The sequence below is a fragment of the Radiomyces spectabilis genome (genome assembly GCF_025331425.1).
Source record: "Radiomyces spectabilis strain NRRL 2753 chromosome Unknown BYT42scaffold_4, whole genome shotgun sequence".
NCBI classification, from domain to species: domain Eukaryota; kingdom Fungi; phylum Mucoromycota; class Mucoromycetes; order Mucorales; family Radiomycetaceae; genus Radiomyces; species Radiomyces spectabilis.
Window position 1 is genome coordinate 2,037,774 of NW_026251929.1, and position 26,094 is coordinate 2,063,867.

Here is a 26,094-nt window from a genome sequence, read left to right on the forward strand (position 1 = left end):
ACTGGGGACGTGAAACTGTATGATACAATTATTTCTTTTGCTTCCTGATGTGAAACTCTAGCAGCTCCATACAGGTTTTCGCATCTTCGTATGAATCGTGGCCATCCGAACCATCTTGAATGAATTTGGAGAGATATTTGGAGCAAAGTAGTCGAAGACTGTAGCGGTAGGGAAGGCCTTCCGGATGAGGGAATAACTAAAGCAGGTTCACAGTTAGCACAAGTGGACATATGCCGACCAAATATCCAATGGACTTACAGCAGCTGTATCGATGGATTTTTCGTGAAGTACCTACGATAAAATGACGACAGTGAAAAGCAAAAAGAGTTAAATACAATATAGCTAACTTACTGTATCATTCTATGCCTTTACTTACTCGCATTGCTATCAAGTCGTTTTCCTTTTTTTTTCGTGAGATGGTTTGATGAGTTGATTTGTATCATATGATTGTCGCACACTCAACGCTCTTACCAAGCCATGTCCAATGAGAATCGTATCCGCGTCCACGTATTTGAACAGTTCTTGTCGAACAGAGGTTAAATCGTGTTTTACACCTTCCAGTGTTTTGACACCACTAAACTGGGTATTCAAATCGATCAACATCTGGGACGGCAGCACAAGCTCATCCAGCAGAACTTCTAAGCGCTCGTCCAAAGCCGTCAGACGGATCAGCTCCATGCCTGCTGTTGTATATGCCTAACGATACGAATGAGCTCAGCAGTCCAAAAAGCATCTACTGTATCCACCCCGTTTACGTACCATCTCACAATCCAGGGCGACCAATTTTCGACGCGTAGTCGATGAAGGATCCTTTGCTGGTGTTGCAATAAATGGAATAAGGTTATGGAGAGACTGCAAATCCGTTTCTGTGAGGATATGTCATATTAACATTTTAGTCCAAGTTTTTTTTTTCTCCATTTTCTTCAATACCTTTAAAAACATGCGGTCCGTGTGTACATCCCTTATCTTCGAATGATCCATTGCAGCAAGTGTATATTTTATGTTTTTCGCCTATTGTCAGGGCAAGTCGTCAAGGGGCTTTTTCTCATGCAATACATCATACCAGGGACCACTGGGCACATGGCTCGATCTTACCATACTGTCTTACGACTCGGCTACGACCATAGTGATATTCACAGAGTGTCACGTCGGTTTCATCTAACACATCTTTGACGATATAGTTTCTTTTGCACCGGCAACACTCTCGTTCTGTGCCTACAATGGTTGGTATAGGTTCCGATGGGGCAAGCAGCGATGCCAGAGGATAGCCGAGCTGCGTCATCATGTCCACGGAAAGACAGAAATTGTTGGCTTCTTCGACAATGTCGATCTTTGGCTTGGTGGCTGGATCCACCCAGTCTCCAACAATACCGATATCGCTGGGATCGATGGCTTCGGGCCGTCGTTTGAGGGCCAGGAGCACCGTGGTTGCTTGTTGTTTATATCCTGCTACATTCGTGGTGCTCTCAAGTATCTGGGTTTCCTGTCTCTTCGCATGCTCGGTGGCCAGTGTAGGATTGTTTAAAGGGGCATAAATTCGTTTGAAATGCTCAAAAACCTTGGTGGCTGTCACCTGTCGGATTTTCAGTGGGGCATGAGCCCGCATGTTGGGCAGAATAGTCGGTGGGCCAGCATCCACTCGGGTGGGAAACTGCGGCACATAAAGATATCGATACGTGAGTAAATAAAAAAAAATGATATTCAACTTGTATCAATCTTCTTACAGCTGGCTTGTGGGCCACCCGCCGTGCTGCATGATTTGTTTCGGCGCTGGCAGTAGACGTGCTGCCCGAGGGAATATTAGGTTGGAGTTGTGTGGATGGTTTGACGGCTTGGTTCGCACGCAGTTCAGGCTGCGACAACTTGGTCTTGCTCGTTGAAGCTAATGCTTGATTTAGCTTGTTGCCAATGGTATGCCGCTGAATAGGTGCTAACGACGATGAGCTACTGGTATCGGCTGCGGCTACTTGATCGATCAGTTTTACAGGTCGAAACATTTCAAAACGACATTGGGTCGATCTAGATACCTTTTGAAGCAAGTTTGGTATGACTGGCCGCTGTCGGGCGAGTTTTCACAGCAGCAAGGGAACTGGCTGCCTCCGATTGAGAGGCTGTCGTGCTCAACTTTTGTCGCTTTATGCTCGATGTTGGTCTTTCTGTTAGGAAAAAAAAAAAACAAGAGAGCATTGAGGACATTGGGAATCTATCTGCAGATCGATCACTGTCTATGAGTACCATCAAGATTAGGACGGCGAAGGACTTGTTGTTGTTGATGAGAATAGAAACAAGCTGACCGCGAGCAATTGGGATAGAGAGGACAAGGAAGAGATTTGAATAGACCCAAGGAAGGCAACATGGAGCGAAAGGTACGTTGCTGCAGACAATGTCTTTGCGTGCAAGAAAGTGAATACAAATGAATGGTTGTAAAAAAGGAATGTAAACGAAAGGACATCAACCGGTGGATCCAGAATCTATTCAAGCAGCAACAACTATAACCTTGATCTTGTACAGTCCCACCCAAGATTATGTGGACAAATTAAGCAACTCTGACAATGAAATAAAAAAATCGAATGTCAATCAATTTTTTGTTTAAACATCCATTTTCCTCCTCTACTTCTTTCCATTTTACGTAATCAACGTGAAAATATGGCAAGCCTTGCTTTCTGTGGAAAAGATCATGTTCGTGGAATGCGCCAAGGAGCAACGGCTACGGCACAAATCGCCTTGGAAGTCGTCCGGTATGGCAACGTTTTAAACGTAGCGAGAACAATCAACACCAATTGAAGACTCAAAAGTCGATGAGACGTCCATGAAAAGGTTGTTAAAAAGATTACCAGGCCCCTGATAAACTGCGTAAAGAAGAACAGATCGAGCAAACTCAAGTGACATCATGTACAAGCAACCGAGAAAGGTGCCCTAGTCCACAACTCGACATGCGATCGTTTCACCGCGACCAAAGTCGCAGTTCTTCTTATGTAAACAAAATGACCCCGTTCCTTAGTCTACCAGGAAAAGTTCCAGGCAACGTTGCCTCCTCTTCTCATGTCTATAAAATTACGAGGCGTCTTGCACCCGAAATTTTTCAAATCAATTGTGTACGTGAATAACAAGCTCCTCAATCTCAGCAGGCAGTGCTTCATGCAGAGGCTAAACAGAGACAGGAATATCATATTATGCAGTGTCAAAGTTGTGTATTTCTGAAAAAAGACTGCCCATATTTTCCACACTGTGTATGTGATCGCTTTGGGTTTTATCAAGGTTGGGCCGTTTGTCGGGTAATACGACGACTAACGTTGTAGTTCTTATACTCTTTATCATCCTCATCTTCGCCCGACGAATCTTCATCAGTATCGTATCGTCTTTTCCGCTTCTTTGGTTTGCGTTTGTCTGCATTATCGGTTGGCTTGTGTGAACCATGCTTGCTGTGTTTTCGAAAGATCTTTTCCACCTGTCCGTCGGCAGTTTTCTTGTCAAATAAATAATGTGCCTTGCCCTTTTCATCCAACACGTAGTTCGGATCATGAATCTGCTGTGTTTCAATCAACAGTCGATAAAAGTTGGAGCACTACCGTATTCCAAAATAAAAAAAGGTGTTAACGACCAAGTCTTTTCGAAACATCAAAGTCTTCATTACCTGATATCCTACGCGGCCGGGAATGGCCATGGAAAAAATACCCCACTGTGAGTTTGCTCCCACTTCTTTGAGCCGATCAAAGAAGAGTCTTTTTTCTTCTTCAGACCATTGCCCTTTGCGCTGTTCCTCTCCAGGCGCATTGAACCGATAGTAGTAACTGTTGGGATTCTGATCAATCATTTGATATGCACGAATGCGAGCTTGAGACCACCCTTCAAAGTTGCTTTTCTCTTCCGCCTGCTTCAATGCATCATCCAATGCCAATCGGCCATTCATACGGTTCCACCTTAAAAATGCAATGTTACCAATGTGGGGTAAGCCCCTGCCCATATTCATCCTTTCAAACCGATGGACTCACCTTTTATCCTTTTTCGCGGGTTTTTCTATAGTGGTTGGTACCGGAGATGCCTCGGTTAGCGGCTGAGCAGTAACAGTACTGGGCACTATTTTTGGCTGTATCGCTTTTGAAAATAATATTGCTTGTCAGTTGCGTAATCCTTCACTTTTAAACACAAGAACGTGGTGATGCTAACGTGTAAATTGAATCTTTTTTTCCAATGCCTGTGGCACTGGCGTTGGCGGTGAAAGCGGTTCCACTTTTTGTGTTGGCGGAGCAGGCAAAATCAGGTCCGGAAGGGGTTTAGGGGCAGACAACACTAGTGGACGTGCTGCTGTCTCTTGCTTCTTTGCTGTATGGTTCTGCTGTGAGTTTATGAGTCGACGGATGTTGGCCAAATAGTCGGCTTGCGTGATGAGCCGCAACATCACTTCATCCTAACCGGCCCACAGGTTTTGAGCACCGCTAAACACCAAAGCCCTTGCCTACATATAATAATAAATCATACTTACTTCGTTTTCTTGACAATCTGTAAGCATGAGATGCATTTCTTCCTCTGTCACATCATGACATACAGCTCGTATTTTAATCCATTTACGTTCCCTTTCCATCTTGAGTAACTGATCATAGTGTGGCGAAAGAGCGAACGGGGACGGCAGAAACGAAAAACGATGCATGATATTCAGACTGTCCAACACCCCGCCATAATGTCTATAAGGCTTGTTATATCAATGACCTCTTTCTTTGTCATGCCAACAAAGTACCCTTCAACCACGGGGTATGAAACAAGGGTATGTGTCGAATGGCTGTTATCTGGACATTCTTTTTTTTGGAACGTTAGCTGTCATTCCATGTCAAACGAACCGTCAACTTCTTTCTCCAACCTGGTCTTTTGTTTGCATCGCCAGAGGTTGTGGATGCTGTCGATCCTAATGTATAAGAACATGAGCCGACATTGACAGAAAACTCGGCATTATGCAACGGAGACTCCGATAGTGTACCTCGGGACGATGCCTGAGGGCTTGATAAGGAACGAGGAGACGCGTTTGAAGCCTCGATCAAGCCATTTTTGATATCTTCACTGGACCGCAAACCATTGATCATAGTCTGAAGTCGTGCTGTTTTTTTGGTTCGAACCATTCTATTCACTGCCTGACAAGCTACGAGGGGAGGAAGAAGGACCGGGAGATGTCACTTTCATCAATCCGTCGACAAGCGGAGTGGTTTTCGGATCGTGGATCGGGTCAAAAACTGCAATTTTTTTTTCTCCACCGGGTCGAAAAAGCAGTCTCATATTACTTATTCCCGAAAAGAAGAGCAAGCACATCACCTTTTCAATATGAGGCCAAAGCAAACAAAAAGAAATTGATGAACTACTACAGACTATTTATTATGAAAAGGACACTTTTTTTTTCTTCCTCTGCAGATCTAATCTATAAAAAGCTATAGACAAAAAACATAAGAACACAAAAATATAACAAAATGACAAATTACAAAAAACTATGATACTTTTTTTTCTTTTGAACTATATACAAACACGCGCATAGGGGGGAAACGAGGACACAACCAAAAAAAACATTTAGAACAAAGGATCCAACAATTGTCCAGCATTGAAACCGTCATCAAAATCTTCCATTTTGATCACATCTTGTTGTTGCAAAGCACTCGAAGGAAGGGAGGGCGAGGTTAAAGGATCGTAATACTTGAGTCCCAAATCTTGGTCGTTGAGGGTAAGGAAGGTGTCGTTGACGGGAGGGAGCATAAATGAGTCATAGAGATCCATATCGGACATTCCGAAAAAGAGCGAAGAGGCTGGAGGACTGGGCGTGCACGCTACACTGTTGGAAGTGGAGGCGGTGTGACAGCTTGATTCGTCGAATCCAGGGGACAGTAATCGATGGGTGGCGGCGTTGGTGTCTTGCCAAAACGAAGATGCACTGATGGGAGAAAGGGTGTCGTTGTTGAGGGTAGCGGTGGGGATGGAAGGAAGAGGCGGAATGGAAGAGGACGAAGGGGTGGTGAGAGCAGTAGTAGCAGTGATGGTGGTGGTGGTAGTGGTGGTGGCAAGTGATTTGTCTTCTTGTTCATCCGCCGCCTGGACGGAAGAGGATTCATCGGCCAGCGAGAAACAATCCCCAAAATCAAGCGACGCCGTGGTGCCGCTCACACAAGAAAGAGTGGGTGAACCGGGGGTGGAATTCTTTTCTTGTCTAGCGAATCGTGCATTTTGTTCCGACAACGCCGACACCGTGAGTGGCATGGTGGGAATCATTGGCATCTGAGGAGGTTGTGGAGGAGCAATCGGAGGTGATCGGGTGGAATTTTTACGGGGATGCAAGGATGGAATAAACTTTGTACGATACATGTCGACGGCGCGTTGAAGGAGATTCTTCTTGTTGGCGAGGATCTTGGGGTTGAGCCACGCCAATTTCCAAGCAAGTTCGTTGCACATGGTTTCCTCCAACCAACGCGTACGACCAGCGATGTAGTGATCGGCTTCCATTCCCATCACACGAGAATAAGGACAGTTGGCTTTTCGGAACTCGGGTGTGATATCGTCCAAATTGACCGTTTCCACATTGATTTTGATTTTGTGACGCGTGTTGGTGTTCAAGTCATCGATGGCCAACGTTTTGGGATGATTGGCCGGTTTGACGATCAATGCATTGAGAGGCGACGTTGTGGAAGTGGTGGGAGTAGTGAAGATGGAAGCGGTGAAAGCGGCGTTGCACGACGCCAAAGACGAAGCAATATCGGCCAAGGTTTCTTCCTCCATCTCTTTATTCTTTCTCTTTCGCAACGTACCGTTCAACAACTTCTCCTGACGAGCAACGCGTCGTGATCGCATACTCGGATATCGATTCCGGTAACTGTCCACGGCTCGTTGAATCAACCCACGTTTACCAGAAATATCGGCCGCATTCAACCAGGCCAGTTTCCATCCCAACACATTACACTCGGTTTCGTACGCCCATCGATTGCCACGGTATGTCTCCTTGGGGAGATTGGCACGAGGATAAACCTAGTCACAGAAAAAAAATCAATTTTAACTTTGCCAAAAAAAAACTTTTTTTTTTCTTCTTAGAACATTGAAAAAGCGACAATGCTACTGGATGAAACCACTTGCGGGGAAGAATTTTTTGGGTCTCAAAAAGCTTTAGCCGCTCAACCGGCGGAGCTTGACTCCATTTTTTTTTTTTTTTTTTTGGAATCTCCAGCCAAAAAAAAAAGAAGCCATTCGGCGTCCCCAGGGGATTTCATCCAAGAGAAAAAGAATAAAGAAAAAAGTAAATGGTTGAGAAAGAGAAGGTACTTACGCAGTTTTCACTCTTGAACTTGTCATCAATGGCATCCAAAGAGATGGTATGGATATCGGTACGAATCTTGTATCGTTTGAGGGTGCGATTGTGAGAATAGACAAAGGAGACCCATTCCACGCCATCCTTAACTTCGGCAGTAAGATCGTGCGATGGAATGCCGCCACTGGAAGCGGAAGAAGGTGGCGGCGGTGAAGGGGTGGTCGATGCTTCCTTTACTGATCCGGGCTGCAAGGGAGTGGCGGTCAAAGCTGCAGCTAACGCATCGGCCAATACAGCCACGGCGGCGGCGGGATCGGTTGCCGTCGATACTTGCTGTTGCTTGACGAACTTTCTGCGCTTAACACGGTTGATGGTAGATTCGATCATCTCAATTTGATCGGAAGTGAGACGATCGAGGATATGTTCAACCTTGGCCGGTTCAACTAGGAAATCTTGCAGCAACAAGGAGGTGGGTTCATCGATAGTAGGTGACATGACGAGAAATAAATAGAATCACGATGAATTTAAATGATAAGCCAAGGATAATACGAGAAAATCAAGATCGAACAGATAAAATCTCGTAATAGAACAATGATAAAGGGCTCATGCAATATCCAGGAGGAAGAAATTGTCGAACAATGCAAAAGGATAAATCGTCGTTTTGCAGAAAAAAGAGAGTCTTTGAAAGAATAGGCGAATCACTTCAAAAACGTGATGTAAATGCGCGAAGCAAATAAAAAGAAAAAGGGAGTGAGTTTAACAGAGGTGAATGAAAAAAGAAAAGAAAGAAGCACGAGCAAAAAGACAGACGACATCAAGTAGACTCGACGGGAATTGAAATGACGGTGAGTGGGACGCTGACGGAGTATCAATTATCCCAATAGAAAAAAATTCTTTGTCAATGACGGAATTTTGTTTGTGTCACAGAAGCATTTCAATGGCACAACTTTTGAACAATAGAAACCTATGGGATGTCATCTTGCATGTTTCAATTCGATCAAACGTTCAATAACCATCCACCATCAAAAAATCACCATTTTTTACCGATTACTGGTCTAGTTGCTTCGATACCATTCCATCCGAGAGAACCCAAAAGAAGCATGGGCGCCTTGGTTGCACAGCACAAACAAGCAGGCGCTCGTTATTCCGACATTTCCGTGAATGGCCGAAATAAACTGTGGTAGCCTTGCTGGTCCCCCACCCAGGAACCAACGGGCAAATGTACGGGGCCGATCCCATTAGCCAGCACGGAAAATCTATTTTCGGGGAACGTCTACCAAAAAAAAAAAAAAAAAAAAAAAAAACCTCTTTTGTTGTGGAGAGTGATTCGTAGTTGGTTTTAGATCCTCTTGCAACTAGGAAACCATATTGTTTTGTCATCGTATTGTGACATGTTTACTTCCATCGTTTCTGTCAAATGTACTCATATTTTTCGATTTTCGTGGTCGTCATCGCCACGTGTTTCCATCACAGCAGCATGTGATATTCAAGGCAACGTGCCAGAGACCAGAAATTTCAACCACTGAGCCTTTTTTTTTCTGGCGGCTCCAATCTGAATTATATCGGACTGTCGGCCGCATAAAAGAATTGAAAAGAAGCCAAAGTCCTCATCACCGAAAACAAGAAAACCTAGGACAATGATTGTAACCCTAATCAGAGCGCTTTGGCTTAAAACTTTGGTGATTCAAATACACAGAGTGTACCCTACTGAATAATGTCCATATCACAAGCATATCCATAAAAGGGATGAGCGACCCCACCTTTTCCAAATACATATGAGACTTTTTTTCTTTTGCTTCGTAAGTCTTACGATCCAATGAGTCATTTTGGATTCCGAAGGTCCGCCATTTTTTTTTTTCAAATATGGTCTGATGGTTCCAGCTCATGGTCAAATGCTTTCTCAAAAGCTATCCTAGGTTACCACGTAGTCCTACATGGGAATCTAAGGGTAGCCAAAATAGGTACTTTCGAATGGAATTTTCAGAGTCATAACGATCTACAGATAGGATCTCCAGAATGTATATTCCCCAGTCCTTTAGTCTCATCGCGTTTTGAATTGCTGAGGCAAGTAATAAGCTATCGCTAAACAACCGATCGTCCAACTTGGGATAAAAACCAATAGACAATCCACAGACGGACGATCTTTTTTTATTTATTATTTATCCGACATTTGCCACAGCGGATGCTGATAGGTAATATAATCTAGTTGTTGCTCATTAATCACAGTGAAAACTATGTAAAGAAAAGCGGGGTTGATCCGCCCATTTTTATTGTTACCAAGGTTTGTAACAAGAAATAGGATTTCAAACCACGCTGTCGAAGCTTTTTTGTTCTTTTTCAATTTCTTTTTTACTTTTTTTGATCGGAGCAACAACAATTATTCTCATGCTCCTTGAAAGATCAATCTATACTTGTTTGTCACGTAAGCGAAACTGATAACCCAGGACTACAATTTGGGACTATTTTATTTTGTTTACAATCTCAGGAACCATGCGAATTGATATGAAATAAATGAACAGTTTTTTCGTATTGTCGGGCTTATGTTTAAAGGATGATCGACTTTATTCAATCGTCGTTAGTCTGTCTGCGGAGCCGACCATCCGTAAAATGGTTAAACAAGCATTTGCGTCTGCGGGCTTTCCATATTCAATGTCAGAAAAATCCAATATCTCACCACGGACTGTTAATCTCCAAGTCGAGTATAGTGGGGTCAAGCGATTGAGGGTGAGTCAGAACAATAAAAAAAAGATTTCGGGATTTCTTTCATGATCCAGCAACGGTCGTGTTACAAGATTCCTCCCTATGGATAGCAGTCCCTTCTTCGCACGCATTGTTCTTTTCAGCCAATGACCACCTCTTTACAAAAAAAAATCCAACACATTTCATGGCATAGAGTAGGCTTGAGTTGGAGTAATACGGTAACGGGGTGCTGTGCGCATGCCGGTGATACTGGATAATCTATTTTGAGGACCTTTTTTTTTTGTTGCATTGCACGACAGCGTTTACCCATTGAAAATAATTTAGCCGTCCGTCGGACAGGTTTCATTGGCTCGCTTAAACCTGCCCGCCACTCTTCATCGTTGCGCTGCAACCATGGCAATTATGTCCGCATCCGCGGAACATCAAACTTTGTGACTGATCAACCTTCGGCAAGCCCGCAGAGTTGATCCTCGAGCGAGGATGATGATGATGATGATGATGACCAATCACCATAGCATGTACCGTCTCCACAAATGTCGGGAGTAACCAAGGACAATTGTCCTATATTTGGTACTTATTGTCAATCTTTTCGCTATTCTGCTTTGGTGTCCTTGCAATGATTTGAAATATTGCAAATACACATCTATAAAACGATCTATTTTCTTATAATCGCTCCTGGAATAAGCGCGATGCTTTGTGATTGACGTGACTGCTCCTGGGCAGAAGGGACTGTCCATAACATCTTGTCCCATGTTGTGAAAGACGACAACGCACTGATAAATGAATATCGGGTCACTCTATTTGTAGCTCAGAATTTTGGATGGCCATGCTTTTGAATGGGAGCCAGTAACAAATGAAAACCTTATTTCCAGTGGCTGCCTGCCATGACGGCTTTCTAACATATACCGAACCTCCACCGCGTAGTTTGAATAATCACAACCAGCTAATGTGGGGATAACGCAGCTTGTAAGTCGAAGCTGCAAACATGCATAGGACAAAAGAGTGCATGTCCTCCAAGTGCACAAGCCACCTTTTTTTGGATTTACACTTTCAGGAACTTCAAAGCCCGCATCTACGAGTAATTCTGCCTTCCCAATTACCGGACTCTCCATTGCGACAAAAAATAAATTCAACATTACTTTTTCGTTATTACACGTGTCCGTAGCTTTGGAAGATTACATGGTTGATCTTCCATTAAAACTTGTAAAAATTTTGGGATGCCAAAGCCAGCTAAACACAGGACTTCATACATACAGCACCAGAGCCAAAGGCGCTCGGTAAACTTTGTCATACTGCTCATTTTCGATTTATCTCGAAATTGATGAGTTTGCTAAATCGATGGCAGCAACCATCCCACTCCGCTTTCCATGAATAAAGGGCACTTGTCCATCTTATTGTACTGTAAATACATCCCTCTTTATAATGTTATACGACCAATCGAAAATTATGTCCAGTCATTAGTTAAAAGCGGTCAACTTTATTCCGTTTCAGCCACATCATGATGAGAGGTAGCAAATATCATAGACACCATTGAGTTTCTCCGTTCGGCGCAAGGCCATCGATCCACATTTCTACCAATAACTCCGACGAAATTCTTATGTGCTTACTCTAGTCCTGGAAAAACTCTGGCGACAAACAAGTTCATGTCCTTGAGCTAGCAGTGTGTTTGCGAGGCTGCTGGTTTTAGATGACAGTGAAAACATAAACAAGTGCCAATATCCTCAGCATTCACTGAAGGTCTCGCCTACTCGTTAATCGTATATATTGCTTGAAATGGGAATGTGCTAAGCATCCGAATGGGGATGGTCGATCTGATCTGATATCGGTCTCCTTTTGGAGATTTGGATACTCACAGAGTTCGTTAGAATCGTCAGATCATCTTGCCTTAAATATTACTGAATTGATCAGTTAGGATCAGCGAGTGTAGGGCCTTTTTCAATATGTCCAGGAGTCGTTGGTATAAGCAAGGCAACGAGAAACGGATTGCGTAGACGATTATCTACTTGCACAAAGCCCTTTATGATTGATTATTGATATTGCTTGCTTGACGCTATTTGAATTGGCTGAGCCGTCAATGCTCTCCTCATTTGAGGAATTCCATGCTCTTTAAGTCCACGGGCTTTCAGGTCTTGAAGCATACGGTGGTGGCGATGTATCATGATGCAGTACCGTGTTATGAACCTCATAAAGTCTGTATGCAATTTTTCGCTCATAACAAGCTCAGTTACAAGAGTCAAAAACCGGGCACCAAACACCAGCAGTAATCGGCTTGTCGTTTATTTATCGCTTGTGCCTTAGAAGGAAGTACATGACGGTTCATCGCGTCAAGTAGACGACACTATGTATGACTGTATCATCTGTGGTTGAAACATAAAGTAGGCAACTAAAAGAGACATGAGAAACATAAAAAGAGGTGCTGCTGACCACGCAAAAACCGGGACTCTGCTGTGTTAATCTGGCACGATGGTAAGCGGTACGGGGCCCGACAGTCGACTTCAAGAGCCTTCGACATACTATGTGTCACCTTTCCTTCTTGCGCATTCTCTGTTTTGGATGATCTACCCGGAACGGATTGATAAACATCCTACGCCAGCATGGTTTATCTATAGCAGAGCTGTCGTACTCGTTTTAAAGCAGTGATTACAAATTCCAACAATAGCAACGATGCCTCACAAGTCACAGAAATTGATCGCGAGTTACTGCAATACGATCAGCTATTAGATAACAAGCGTATGACAAGTCATTTGCCAAAAAAAAAAAAAATTTGGACAAAGAGTATCATGTAAACATCTCAGTTTCCTGTGTCACATTAGCTACACGTTTTTTAGTTTTCATGGATCGTTCCTGGGGCCACCGTCCGGCACTGTAACACATCGAGCAACCAACTTTTTTCATGGATCCAAGAGCAGCTTCGGTAATTCTAGCTCGTCCCCATAACAACTGTACCACTAAACATTTCGTCGAGTTGGTGTTTCAGATATCTCGAGTTGATCCAAAGGGCAACGTCGCGCTGTTTAACACGGCTGGGATTATATTCTTGTCTTTTGACAACCTTTTCTCCTCATTGTTGTGCCGATAAACTAAACTGAACTTGTACAAAGGAACCATAGAAATATCGATCCGATCGATCGGAACGAATAAGAATGTAGATAGCATGGAATCCTTGTTTTAAACTATTGCCAGTTCTCCGAAAGCACGGTGACACCCGGTTGGCTAAAATTGGAAACTCGCTCTTTATCCGTGCATTATTGACTGTCCGTTTTTTCTCAATTGTTAGGAACAAGCTTGTGTAACCACCGTCCCCGCATCGAATCATCAAAAAAAAAAAAAAATCGCTCAGAGCCCTCCGATTCATCGGTTTCTTAGCGTAAACTTCATACAGCGGACCAGTAACCATTTAGACGACTCCATTTTATCATATATTGATGACACATTGATGACTAGGACAACTTGGACGATGTTGACTGAGAACTTTTATCAACTTGGCAGATCTGCCAAGTGGGAAATCATAAAGTTCAGAGAGTGGACTTTACAAAGTCAGGGTCGCACGTTTTTCCAGATTTCTCACGATTACGAATAGAATCCGATCAGCGCTGGCCGTCTGACCAATGGAAAAAAACTCTTGACGGTCGGAAAGCGGGGTAAGACTGATTTTAATCTGTGCACATTGATTACGTATACGATACACAAACAATCACGTATGATGGTTCAAGTAGTTTTCATACAACTTTCATTGTTACCTACCCGCCTGTATCAAGGATCGAAAATGATCATATTATACTAGTTGTTATGACGAATCAAACGAACCCCATAAAGCCCGGGACCTTATTTCACTTTTGACCAGGTACTTGCTCCGATCACACACGTGACGTTGCGTGGGCGGCAGAGGGAAGCACAACAATCAACAACACGCGCTGTCGGTTCGCGTCACTTTTTTTTTTTTTTGGGAGCCCCATAATGAGCAATGCACGATGCTTTTTGCGCATGGGGAGCAATGTCCGGGAAAACGCAAGGTAATCTTTGAGCATGTCGAAAGGTCAAAATAGCTTGGGGTTTAGTGAAAAGATGCCATTTAGGACCATTCTCGACTTTGTGATTCTTCAACTGCAGCAGAAGTCGTTAAACTCCGAGGAAGTATCCGCGATGGGTTTAGGCGCTGCATACACCACAAGACCTTGGGCGTTACTATTTACCAACAAGTCGCAAGCTTTCGATGAAGTATTCCAAGACATGGCGACATTGTCAGCCAGCCATGACAGTGGCACTCTTCAACACCAAAAAAAATGGCTCGATGATATTCGAATATGGTACGTCAAATCTTTCTTTTTTATTATTGCTGTGGAAGGAAAAAATCAATGATATATCAATGACAAACAATTGCAACGGATTGTTTATCTAGTCATGTTAGCAGCATTCATCAGTTACGGGCTCTGCTTTGCACGATTCATACTCATTCACCCGTTTTAGACTCAGGACAACCTGCCAAGGCGGACGGAGATGACCTGTTAACATGGATACACAAGGAAAAAGACGACCAGCCTCCCTGTTTCCTGATTGTCATGGATCTCATGGACCTGATTCTTATGACTGATATCAACTATCGCAATCAACTCTCGGATGATTTGAATATTCCTATAGAACAGAGATCCCAACGCTATCTCCAGGTTCGGTACGATGATCCCCTGTTTCTCCTTATTTTTATTTTTTTTCTATTATTCGATTTTTTTTTCCTTCCATCTAATTTTATGAGTCCGACGCATGTCGACTTTCCTTTCTATAGGCAAGACTGGCTGGTGCAAATCCTCGGCCTTCTTTCGGAAACCGCGAATTATCTAAGCTTCCAAGCGAATCAGTGGTGGAGCGCTTTTCCAGAAGTGATGGTCCACCGACCGACGGATCTTTTCATTACCGACAGCGGATGCCTGGAAACGCTTCAGCAACCTAGTAGCTCGTCGGGAGTGACCCCTGATCAACAGGCTTTGGAGGATCTGTATCGCATCATCAGTTATTATATCGATCAAATGATGTGAGCAACCATTGACACCATGATTGTCATTCATCACCGCCGGAGCGGAGATATAAACGATATCCCTCTCTGTAAACCAATCATCGTCGTCGCCTGGGGATGATAGGCGTGGTTTGAAAAATATGCAAAATTACTCACAGCTGTCGGCAGTCCCAAAACTTCTCTTTTTTTTTTTTATTCGGTTTAAAAGGCACCCTTGCTTCGATCTGTCTGTTACCCCATCATTTGTATTTACTATTACTTTTTTTAATAATCATGGATTCTCCTGCAAGTTTTTCAAATTACCACTATCCCAGTGAACTTCCGGAACTGGATCCAATATATCTTGACGATTGGCTTGAAAATGATCTACGTCAAGCCGGGATTCTGCCCAACACGCCTCCGATGGAATATGCTGACAAGCCTTTTTTCCCTTCCATGACCGACGCGGCGGTCGAGCAGAAGCAAAGACTACAGAATATGACGGCCGCGGTACTGAGAGAACAAGCTATTCAATGTGCAAAGTCCAATCCCAAAGACGCCAAGATCTCTCCCCAGCAAGTAGCGATACTGATTAAAGCCTTGTCACTTCTTGGTTCCATACGATATACGACCAATCAGGATGTTACCCACTGTGCGCAAGAACCCGAGGTCCGAAGATACAAGCATGAACGGAATTCCAAACAGATCAAGGAGTCCTTGAGTGTCCAAGCCCAGGTCGCTCTGAAACGTCAACGAAACACCGACGCTGCACGAAGATCCAGATTACGGAAAGTGATGAAAATGGATGCTCTTGAACGAAGAGTGCGCGACCTGGAAGTCGACAACAGTCAGTTACGGTTACGAGTGGCCTCCATTTCCGAAGATATCAAAGATACCATTACCGAAGAACAGCGAAAACGACAACGTATCCAGGAATTGGAAGCTCAGTTGGCCCAAGTGCATCAAGCCCTTCTCGGTGAACAAGCGACAGACGATGATGAAGAAGAAATTGCTATCGACTGATTTCCTCCATTGGATATGTTGCGACTTTTAACTAGTTCCCTCATATCATCCTTTTTTCATTTTTTTCCCCTCAACTCCTTCCTTCCATTTCCCTCATATTTCATGCTTTCATCCTTTTTCTCATTTCTTCCGTCTACAAGACGTATTTTTCTTTTTTCCTTTCTCTACTCTTGAAACCGATATTGGCTAATGAAAGAACTCGATGCTTCTTGCGATGCTTCTGCCTTTCTATCTGCCGTTTGGGAGTAACTGCTTTACTTCTTCTCGTCTTCTCTCTTTCTGTAGGTATGTCCGTGAGATTGTCACAGTGGTATATCTAGCTTGGGTTTCCCGCTCCGATTGGTTTCGTTTTGCCTTGGTGGTTTTGGTGTTGACACACCAACGATGATTTGACATTTCGAGGTAAGACCGTTGAACAGCTGATTTTTTCTGTAGGACACACGATCTACCGTACGGGGATGTCGATGAAAAAGGACTTGAGATGATGTTTTTTGAGTATCGGTTGCCTTGTCCCATCTTCCTCTCTCTTCGGTCACTTGTCAACTAAAAGAATATAATACCTGATTATGATTCCCATAAGTTGATCGCGTGAATACAAACAGTTTACAACATCCAAAGTATCCGCTTGCACTGAATGCTTTTGCTAAAAGCAAAACAAATGTTGGGATTTTACTGGACCCTTTGACTCACTCACTATTCTATAGATACTGTTACGAAAAAAAAAAAGGAAGAAAAGAAAAAGAAAAGAGGCGAAAAAAAAAGAAAAAACTAAACCAGGTACTGTAGTTGCGACCGTTAATACATCCTTGTTAAGTGTATAGAATCGCGCTGCGTTGCTTTGACAAAAAAAAAAAAAAAAAAAGAATAAAAAAGATGATCTTCCACCTAAACTATTTATTATTTCTTGTGAAGCGTGTTTACATATCATTGCCGAGATAGACGCATTTTCAATGCTGCTGACTTGGATACACCACCAAACATTATCCTTCAAGTGGTTTTTTTTTGCACATGGTGCAACCGCATAAACCTAGTTTACATGTCATTTTTCTTTTGTATTAATAATCGATCTTCCGATACAAACTTGTACACTGCGTATGAAAGAAACAAAGGGGGCATAGAGCGGCAGCTATACCTTTATGCTACATTATAGCCTAACCCACCTTTCTGCGCTTGCATACCTCGTGTTCAGCAAGTACTTTGACTATTAAAGTCATATCAAAAAGACGGTCCATATGATATTTGTGCTGGCATCCATGAAACACATCAGCCTAGATACTGGAAAATGATGAAGCTCAAAAAAATGCGCTTTGTACTTTGTGACATCACGACCTATATTCAAATTCCGACAGGTGTATGACACGTATGGAGAAGTGAATGGCTGTGGAACTCTTTATTCTTGGTCCTTTCGAGTCATTCTCATCAGGTGCTTAAATTTCTGTACTTTTCTTGGAGTTTCTGAACACTGGTTCTTTTTTTTCCCTTGGACTTGCTACTTATACGGTGTACTTTACTTGTTTTTATTTTGCTATAGGGAGCATCACTAGCTATGGCCAAGAAACTTAGCGAAATTCATCGCACCGCGACCTTTGCGTGGGGTCCTGGACAGCAATTACCGCTCCTTGCCGCTGGTACTGTGGCGGGCGCTCTCGATGATTCTTTTTCAAACGCGTCCGAACTCGAATTATTCAAACTTGACCTTTCTGGACCTCAGACCGGCCAAGGGTTGGAAGCCACGGGCAAAGTGAATAGCAGCTCAAGGTAAAACCATTGCAGTTTAGGTGGCGTCGGATTAGGTTATGTTGCCATCTGAAACTTTTTTGCTCACCGGCTGATTCACAGATTCAATACTTTGGCATGGGGACAGGCATCATCTGACAAACCCTATGGTATCATTGCCGGTGGTATGGAGAATGGCGAACTCGCGTTGTGGGACCCAAGCGCTATTCTCGATAACAAAGGGTGAGTATACTTACCAGCTTTTTTTTTTGGGAACTCGATTCTCGACCGTTTAGTCTTACTTATCGAATTTTTCTAGTGATGCTGCACTAATATCCACCAACTCCATGCACACAGGCTCTTTGAGAGGCCTGGACTTTAACTGGCAACAACCCAACATTCTTGCATCGGCTGGTAGCAACGGCGAGGTAGGCCAGACTATTGGGTTTGGCAAATGGGGATAGAATACAAAAAAAGTACTCATCTGGATATAAAAGGTATATATTTGGGATCTTACAAGCCCCAAGAAACCATATACCCCTGGCGCCCGATCGGCCAAGATGGACGATATCACCGATGTTGCGTGGAATTGTCAGGTGCAACATATTTTAGCCACTTCTTCTACTACCGGGCACACGGTTGTATGGGATCTTCGCAATCGAAAGGAAGTAATGACATTGACCTACTCTGGCCAAGCCGGCAGTGGTGTGAGCGCTGGCAATCGACGTGGCGTTACTGCTATCAGCTGGCATCCTGATGTGGTATGTAAATTGTGTGAATTTAGGAGAGTGTCTTTTTTCTAATTGTGCTGATGCGTTTCGTGGTATCTAGGCGACACAACTGGTCACTGCCGCGGAAGATGATAATAACCCCGTCATCACTTTATGGGATCTTCGTCACGCGCATTCGCCTGAAAAGACATTGGCAGGCCATACCAAAGGCATTTTGGGTGTTTCTTGGTGTCGTCAGGATTCCGACTTGTTAATGTCCTGTGGCAAAGATTGCAGAACCCTTTGCTGGAACCCTCGTACCGGTGAAATGCTCGGTGAGCTGTCTCGCAGCAGTAACTGGACCTTTGAAGCCGAATGGTGCCCTCGCAACCCGGATTTGCTCGCTTCGGCCTCCTTCGATGGTCAGGTAAGTTGACTATGAGGACAATCGCCCTGCAGGGCACAGTCCGATTTTATTTTCTTACTGATGGTTCTCTTAATTTGTTTTTACAGATCAATGTTTACTCTCTTCAAGGATCAAGCGCTGAAGATACAGCCGCGGCTGAAGCTGAACAACAAGCTGCCAATGCAGACGATCCATTTTCCGCCGCCATTTTAGCCGCCGCTCCTCGTGCCGAAACCTTTTCATTGAAGCAGCCTCCCAAATGGCTCCGACGACCTGTAGGCGCGTCGTTTGGCTTCGGTGGTAAGCTTGTCACCTTCAATAACAAGGCTGGCGAAATCGCGGCCAAAGCTGCCGCGACCCTTCCTCCCGGCACCGCTCCAGCCCCCCAAACGGTGCCTCGTAACGTCAAGATGACCGCTATAGTTACGGATCCCGAGATCGTGACGCGTTCCGAAGAACTCGAGAAAGCCGTGGCCGAGGAAAGATTTGATCATTTGATTGACGAGCGGTGTCAGCAATCCGCTTCAAAGAAAGACAACGATGACCAGGAAAGCTGGCAAGTACTTCGTACTTTATTCGCCGAACATGCCCGAGAACAGTTAATGGATCATCTCGGATTCAAGAAAGAGGATGTCCTGGCCGCTGTCAAAGCAGCCACGGGCGGCCAATCAGAAACTGAAGTAAAGAAAGAAGAACCATCTTCTGCTGCTGCTGCTGCTGAGCCGACGGAATCTACTATCGAAACCGCTGAGACGGAGCAAAAAGAAGCCGCTGATGAAGTGTCTACCCATGAAGAGACGCAAGAGCCAACCGACGAAGCCGCTGATGAAGTGTCTACCCATGAAGAGACGCAAGAGCCAACCGACGAAGCTGCTGAGTCACAAGATGACACGGGCAAGCGTGGTGATGCGCTTTCAGGTTTATTCAAATCGTCCGATGTGACTTCTCCCGAAGAAGATTTCTTTGTACAGACTAGCCAGCAATCGGAACAACAGCAAGCAGCGGCCGCTGCGGAGGTCCGTGAACCACTTGAATTATATCCATCCAGCAGTTCGGATACGGACCGATCCATTACCCGTGCTATTGTTACCGGCGATTTTGAATCCGCAGTTGAACTATGCTTCAATGCCGAACGATTTTCGGATGCCTTGTTGCTCGCAATTTGTGGAGGCAATGATTTGCTCGCGCGTACGCAGAAACGCTACTTTGAACAGCAATCCAAAAAGACATCGTACCTTCGTTTACTCGAAAGTATCGTCAACCAAGATTTGGCCAGCGTTGTGTACAGTGCCAGTTTGAACGATTGGACTTCGGTGCTCGCTGTGCTTTGCACGTTTGCTCGTTCGGATGAATTTGGATCACTTTGTGAAATTTTGGGTACGCGATTGGAAGAAGCCTGGCGCTCCGACAAGTCGAAGCATGCCGATCATCTTCGCCACGCTATCTTGTGCTACCTTGCTGCCGGTAATTTGCAAAAGGTGTCTGCCATTTGGATTGACGAGCATGAAGAGGAAAACAAGGCGGCCAAGCAAAAGGGCATGCTCGATAAAAGTTACAGCGACAGTCTTCAGAATCTGATTGAAAAGGTGACGGTATTCCGCAAGGCCATCAATTTCGAAGATACCGCGTTGGTGGAAGAAAAACCATCGGGTGAATATGAACTGTCGGCATTGTACGACAAGTATTGCGAGTACGCCGAATTGTTGGCCACGCAAGGCAAATTGTCGGTGGCCTTGAAGTACATTAATCTGACGCCCGCCGTGTATCGACAGATCATGGCCGATCGATTAGCCATTACCCGCGACCGTATTTATCATGCCTGCAACAGTCAAACAGAAAGTCAATACGTCCAACCTGTTTTCCCCTTCGAAGCTCAACCTTTGCTTTCTGAATTTGAACTGCAAACCGCCAATACTTACGCCACCGGTACCGCTTACGAAACGACTCAGCCGGCTGTTCAACCTACTGTTCAACAGCAGCAACAACAACAGGCCCCGTCCCAAGTCTATGAAACGTACAAGCCGTATCAATCGGCAATGGCGGCTTCCACCGCGCCTGTACAACCCATGGCTCCCTCTTACGCACCTGTTTCGCAGTCTTTCCCTGGTGTCAACAACTATCAGCCTCAGCCTGCCATGTCTAATGCGTCAGGTTATCAAGGAACGGCCGATGTGAACGGTACATCGCAGTATGGTGGTTACGCTCCCACCGCCTATGGCCAACCGGCCCCTGCTGCCTATGACAACTATGCTGCTGCAGGTACGTATGGTGCTTACGGTGGAGGAGGATATCAAGTGCCACAACCTGCTGCACCGGTTGCACCTCCGCCAGCGTCCACTGTACCACCTCCACCACCAAAGTCATCCATGCCTAGTGCGATGCACGCGCCTCGAAGTGGTTCAGGCCATTGGAATGATCCGCCCATGTTGGCCAGTCCCAGTATGGTGAAGAGCCCCAAAGTGTCGGCCGCAACAGCTACAAAGCGAGTGACTTCGCCGTTCCCCAACATGCCTTCGGCGAACTCATTTGTTGCTCCACCTCAACAGCCTTACATGCAGCAGCCACCGGTGGCCGCGACTCCCCCACCGCCCATGAATGCTGTCGCGCCCACTCCTTTGGCTAGACAACAGCAACAAGCCAATCCGGCCTATTTTGCTCCCTCTGTGCCTGCCAAGTCGCCAGCGACTCCTCCACCTGTCCAGGCACCTCAAGCAAGACCTCCTCCTCCTCCCATGGGACAACAACAACAACAACAGCAACAACATCAACAAAATGTACCGTCAGCACCTTATGCTCCCAATCCTTACGCGCCATCGCCGCAGCAACAGCATCAACAGCCACCTCAGGGAATGGCCGCTCCGGCGCCTGGACCTTATGCACCACAACGACCGCGATTTGCTGGAACACCTCCGCCTCCCTCCATGGCAGGTCCGCCTCAACCGGGTGCACCATCCCATCCTATGCCTCAAAACCATGTTAGCCCACCCAACGCTGCGCCTCCCGCCGCAGCACCACCGGCTCCTGCACCGGAACCAGTGAAAAAGAGACATCGTAAGTATTTTTGTGACTGGAAGCGCGGAACGATTTTGATATCATTCATGAATTAACTTTCTGAAAAACAAAAATTTAGCTAAAGATGATCGAAGCCATATTCCTGCCGATCAACGTCCCATTCATCAAATTTTAGCCAATGAGATGCAACAAGCAAGGCAGCGAGCTGCAGTAAGTGGTTGTGAGGTTTTGGACTCGGTGAACGGCTTGACTGATCACAATTTTGTTGGATATAGCCTAACCAAAAGAAGATGATGGATGATACGGAAAAGCGTCTGAATACACTGTTTGACAACATGAATAATGGTGAATTGTCAGACGACGTGGCAAAACAGATGCTCTCATTAGTGCAAGGTATGTAGCACTGGATGGGCGCAAGATAAAGAAATAACAGGTTTTTGACTAACGTGTTTCATGGGGTTGCAGCTTTACAAAACCGGGATTACATGACGGCTCATCGCTTACAGGTGGATTTGGTGACTACTAAATATGCTGAATGCGGATCATGGTTGGTCGGCGTCAAGCGCATCATTGATCAAGCACAACAAACCATGTAGAGATACAAAAACCCTCAATTAAAACAAATGTAATGGACTCCTTTTTTTTCCATCTAGTTTTTGATCCGAAAACAGGAAAAGAAACTTTTTTATCAATGAAAATACCGCGTTCATTCGTGTTGCATGAGTAATGACATGGATCGATCGGTCATATCATTTTTTCGTGGAATTGCATAAAATGGTCCACGACCTTCTGTCAGCTGGAAATTTTTGCATTGGGCATACTTGGCCTGAAACGGATCTGCCACTTACCGATATGGTAGATCAACCCAACGATGAAGCAGACCATGCATGTTTCCCGCAGATGAAGTTAAAGCAGAAAAAACTCATTGTAGCGTATAAAATGGAATGAATCTGCGTACATACAACAACTTCACCATCTATCTATTTCGAAAACATGATGGCTGTCGGAAGTCACGTTATCTCCAAATATTCGAATCTCGATCTAAAAGGACACACTCTCGTGGAATATGTATGGCTGGAAGACAACGGTGAAACATTTGATTCTTTCACGAAATCAACAAGAGACCCACCTCAACTGTATAAAGCCCTAACTATGCCCTTGGATTCTTTTGGCCAAAAGGAACTGAAACCAGCAACTACGTTTCGTGATCCTTTTCGAGGCGACTATAATAAGATTGTACTATGCAACAAACCATTGATGTCCAGTCAGCTGGACAAATGCGAAACAGCCATGACACGCATCGACTGTCATGTTTCTTCGTACCTAATTAAGGAATGTTACGAGTTGTCTGGACGTGTTGGTAAAGCCGGAATGACACCCAAGGTATAGGAAAAAAGCACTGTTTATAAGGTTCTTAATGAACTGAAAATTTATTTAGGATCTCCAATGCCCTGGTAGAAGTGGTTGTGACGTTTTGCAAGCGAGTTTGTTGAAGCACATCATCGGGCCTGCTTATACGCTGGTATCAACGTGACGGAAGTCTACTGTCGTAACCGCCAGTTCCAAGTTGGCCCATGCAGAGACGGCAACATATGCGACAATTATTGATGGCTCGATATTTGCTGCAACGAGTTGCTCAAGACTTTGGCCATTACAGTTTCTATTAAAACGGGCGCTAGATGTGGCAGCACCAACTATCATAACCGTCATCCACCGCCTGTAACTTGGCCAAGATTAGGTCTACAATTTCAATATCCTCGGTTTGTGGATGACTTCAGCGTCCGAGAACATGACAGTTGCACCATTATCAATCAATCAAAAGATTACCTCGAAATCCACTGCAATACTGGAAAACTGAATCCTTATTTGGCACTTTCTTTATTGCTTCCTGATAAGTATTCTAAGTGAAGCCTGAATAAAATTGTTCTTATTGTATATCATTTGATAACCATCATCCTTCATTTAATTTGGCGAACAATGATGTGTAACATCATATCTGTCAAAGGATCTCGGTAAACGCTGGAAAGATTGTGTCAGAGGAAAGGTATTATGAGCCAAAGGATCACAGTTTTTATGCCAAAAGAAATTAACATTACTTAATTGACAAGAATCACTGAAGTTAGTCTCAATCACGTTTTGTGGTGGCGGTGCATGATTTTCAGTCAGCTGAAAATTTTGTAGAGCATTTGCCATGGCATACTTGGTTTGAAACGGATCGGCCATCTGCGCATGCGGTGGCAAACAGACAACCCGGATTTGCAACACGAATTTCGGCCATTGATAAGGCTCAGATTCCGGTCCGCCACACGGATTGCATCAACGTTATTTTGCAGCGCCCTCGGGCGAAAGGTCAACCAGAAACTTAAGGAATTAATCTTATGCTAAAAGTGGGTCTCTCATGCTACATTTTTGGTTGTTCTAAAGCGATATCGACATATATTGCTTGGAAACGCTCTATATCAACGATTTAAATGCTGTTTCAACTTGAGAAAAATTTGCTTTGATGAAGGTGTGTGCGAATATTGAGAAAAATCTCGTTCTTTACTGCAACTCGTAAGTTTGCACTATTTATTGAAGGTCTTCTAGATTCTACGTAGCTTTTAACAGACAACTTCAATGATATGCGAAATTATAAAAGTAAAATCGATGCAATGCGTTCTTTATTTCAAGAGAGAATTTAAATAGGAGAAGTAAACATGGGAAGAAGCTGAAGATGAAGAAAAAAAAAATATTGTTATCGTTGTCATTCAGCTATGAGTTGAGACAGGTGACCCCCGTCCAACTTATAGCTGTGCCATGGGCTTGGGAGCCGGCTGGTCTGGTCGGAAGCCTACAAAATGTCAGTATCATCAAAAATGCCCTACAAAATGTCAGTACAGTCAAAACTTGCTGAAACGCCAATCAGCGGGCACCAAATTGTCACCGAAAGAGCAGAACGGCTTGAAGCCTACAAAAATTAGTACTATCGGGAGGTCGGTCGGCAGTGATGGTCAAAGGGTACGTCTGGGAAAGGAAAAGAAAAAAAAAGGGAAACGGGGAAGAGGTGGGAAAAAAATTCTTTTTGCCGTTCTCTTTTGTCCCTTTTTTTTTTTTGTCAATGCATTCAATGGTTGAAAGGCAGCCATCGAATGAAAAATCGAAAAAGACTAACTTTGCGAGATTTAGATGTAGAGAGACGTGCCGAACTTGTATCGATCCGTAAAATTAATTCATTGGGTATCCCGGCAACAATGGGGAAGAAACAGAAAGGTTTCTCACTATGAAAAGTTTCACACACGTCTTCAGAAAAAGACAAAAGGACCATGCATTAAAAGAAGTCCAAGCGGACATTGTGATGATTTCAAGTCCGAAAGACATCGAACAAGATGGAAGCGGTCTATGAGCCCGATTCACTTGATCCTGTCCCAAGGCACGGCATCCATTACTTTTGTTCAAATTTTGATCCATCCGAAACCACCCTTTCAAGACGAATCCGTACAAATTCGAGACATCTCTGTAGAGGCGCACCGGACCGAGTTACGGGTTTTTCCTCTTTTTTATGCCAACCATGAACTGCGGATAATGTGCGCCAATAGTAATGAAGTATGCCATTGAGAAAACCATGCCTTTTACTTTTGACAACATCGATCAAGGACATAGAATAAATTAGATCAATACAATAAGCAGCCTTCATGAACGTGGGGTTCTGAGTGTCACAAGCTCTACATCATGCAGTTACTGATCCCAGGGCTCGGTTACTGAATTTTAGAACACCATTGTTTGTCTGTATTTCGCGATCCTTTCAAAGGCGGCAACTATACTTTGGCGTTAAAATATGGTTTGAAAAAGTCGGTCGGCCTGGGATATTGGCAGTACGATTTTCCAGAGTTGTATCTGCATTTGTACAACCTGTATTTTAATAAAGAGACCAAAAGCTGAGAAAATTCAGCCAATGCATTTGCGGACCTAAACATGATAGCGATGAATACGAGGAATACGGCATAACCTCTTGAAAATGTGGAATTATTAACCCTTATCTAACGATTCTTGCAGTGCTGATAGAGACGTTTACAGGCGAACGGCTATTGATAAAAATTGATCATAAGGACACAGATATGATAATCCTATATTGTGTGGAAATACAATACAGGGACTATATGGTTATTCCGCTTGCATAAATGTACGTAGTTTTGAAGATGATTGCTTCATGGCACCAGTAGAGCGCTTATTTGTATCCACATAACGTAATTTTCAGTTATTTGTCATTACTTTACCACACCCAACAAAAGTT

The 26,094-nt window shown here is 44.2% G+C and overlaps 7 protein-coding genes across 7 annotated transcripts; 4 read left to right on the plus strand and 3 right to left on the minus strand.

Annotated features, from left to right (window-relative positions):
• Nucleotides 1-28: 28 nt before the first annotated feature.
• Nucleotides 29-1,606, minus strand: BYT42DRAFT_492590 (ribonuclease H-like domain-containing protein; the record flags this gene model as incomplete). Its single annotated transcript, XM_051564162.1, has 7 exons — nucleotides 29-196; nucleotides 259-291; nucleotides 377-400; nucleotides 472-696; nucleotides 760-866; nucleotides 931-1,011; nucleotides 1,096-1,606. The coding sequence occupies 7 exons, from the start codon at nucleotides 1,604-1,606 to the stop codon at nucleotides 29-31; spliced, it is 1,149 nt and encodes a 382-aa protein (XP_051425613.1).
• Nucleotides 1,607-3,076: 1,470 nt separating this feature from the next.
• On the minus strand, nucleotides 3,077-5,305 carry BYT42DRAFT_564109 (uncharacterized protein). Its single transcript, XM_051567687.1, has 8 exons — nucleotides 4,973-5,305; nucleotides 4,856-4,900; nucleotides 4,736-4,793; nucleotides 4,484-4,682; nucleotides 4,168-4,408; nucleotides 3,993-4,095; nucleotides 3,635-3,920; nucleotides 3,077-3,565 (listed from the first exon to the last, which is right to left on the minus strand). The coding sequence occupies exons 1-8, from the start codon at nucleotides 5,109-5,111 to the stop codon at nucleotides 3,254-3,256; spliced, it is 1,383 nt and encodes a 460-aa protein (XP_051425614.1). The 5' UTR covers nucleotides 5,112-5,305; the 3' UTR covers nucleotides 3,077-3,253.
• A 42-nt stretch (nucleotides 5,306-5,347) lies between these two features.
• BYT42DRAFT_564112 (uncharacterized protein) lies at nucleotides 5,348-8,061 on the minus strand. The gene is made up of 2 exons (XM_051567688.1): nucleotides 7,289-8,061; nucleotides 5,348-6,993 (listed from the first exon to the last, which is right to left on the minus strand). Exons 1-2 carry the CDS (start codon nucleotides 7,763-7,765, stop codon nucleotides 5,551-5,553), a joined length of 1,920 nt encoding a protein of 639 aa, XP_051425615.1. The 5' UTR covers nucleotides 7,766-8,061; the 3' UTR covers nucleotides 5,348-5,550.
• A 5,858-nt stretch (nucleotides 8,062-13,919) lies between these two features.
• On the plus strand, nucleotides 13,920-15,213 carry BYT42DRAFT_564114 (uncharacterized protein). Its single transcript, XM_051567689.1, has 4 exons — nucleotides 13,920-13,983; nucleotides 14,047-14,277; nucleotides 14,370-14,639; nucleotides 14,751-15,213. Exons 1-4 carry the CDS (start codon nucleotides 13,928-13,930, stop codon nucleotides 14,998-15,000), a joined length of 807 nt encoding a protein of 268 aa, XP_051425616.1. The 5' UTR covers nucleotides 13,920-13,927; the 3' UTR covers nucleotides 15,001-15,213.
• Nucleotides 15,214-15,524: 311 nt separating this feature from the next.
• Nucleotides 15,525-15,932, plus strand: BYT42DRAFT_484387 (uncharacterized protein; the record flags this gene model as incomplete). Its single annotated transcript, XM_051563732.1, has 1 exon — nucleotides 15,525-15,932. A coding segment is annotated over one exon (408 nt), but the record flags the coding sequence as incomplete, so codon positions are not given.
• Nucleotides 15,933-17,379: 1,447 nt separating this feature from the next.
• Nucleotides 17,380-22,310, plus strand: BYT42DRAFT_564120 (uncharacterized protein). Its single transcript, XM_051567690.1, has 8 exons — nucleotides 17,380-17,403; nucleotides 17,512-17,738; nucleotides 17,820-17,939; nucleotides 18,016-18,124; nucleotides 18,194-18,457; nucleotides 18,528-18,833; nucleotides 18,920-21,863; nucleotides 21,943-22,310. Exons 2-8 carry the CDS (start codon nucleotides 17,527-17,529, stop codon nucleotides 22,116-22,118), a joined length of 4,131 nt encoding a protein of 1,376 aa, XP_051425618.1. The 5' UTR covers nucleotides 17,380-17,403; nucleotides 17,512-17,526; the 3' UTR covers nucleotides 22,119-22,310.
• A 510-nt stretch (nucleotides 22,311-22,820) lies between these two features.
• BYT42DRAFT_612596 (uncharacterized protein) lies at nucleotides 22,821-23,358 on the plus strand (the record flags this gene model as incomplete). Its single annotated transcript, XM_051571648.1, has 2 exons — nucleotides 22,821-23,207; nucleotides 23,263-23,358. The coding sequence occupies 2 exons, from the start codon at nucleotides 22,821-22,823 to the stop codon at nucleotides 23,356-23,358; spliced, it is 483 nt and encodes a 160-aa protein (XP_051425619.1).
• Between the last annotated feature and the right edge of the window lie 2,736 nt (nucleotides 23,359-26,094).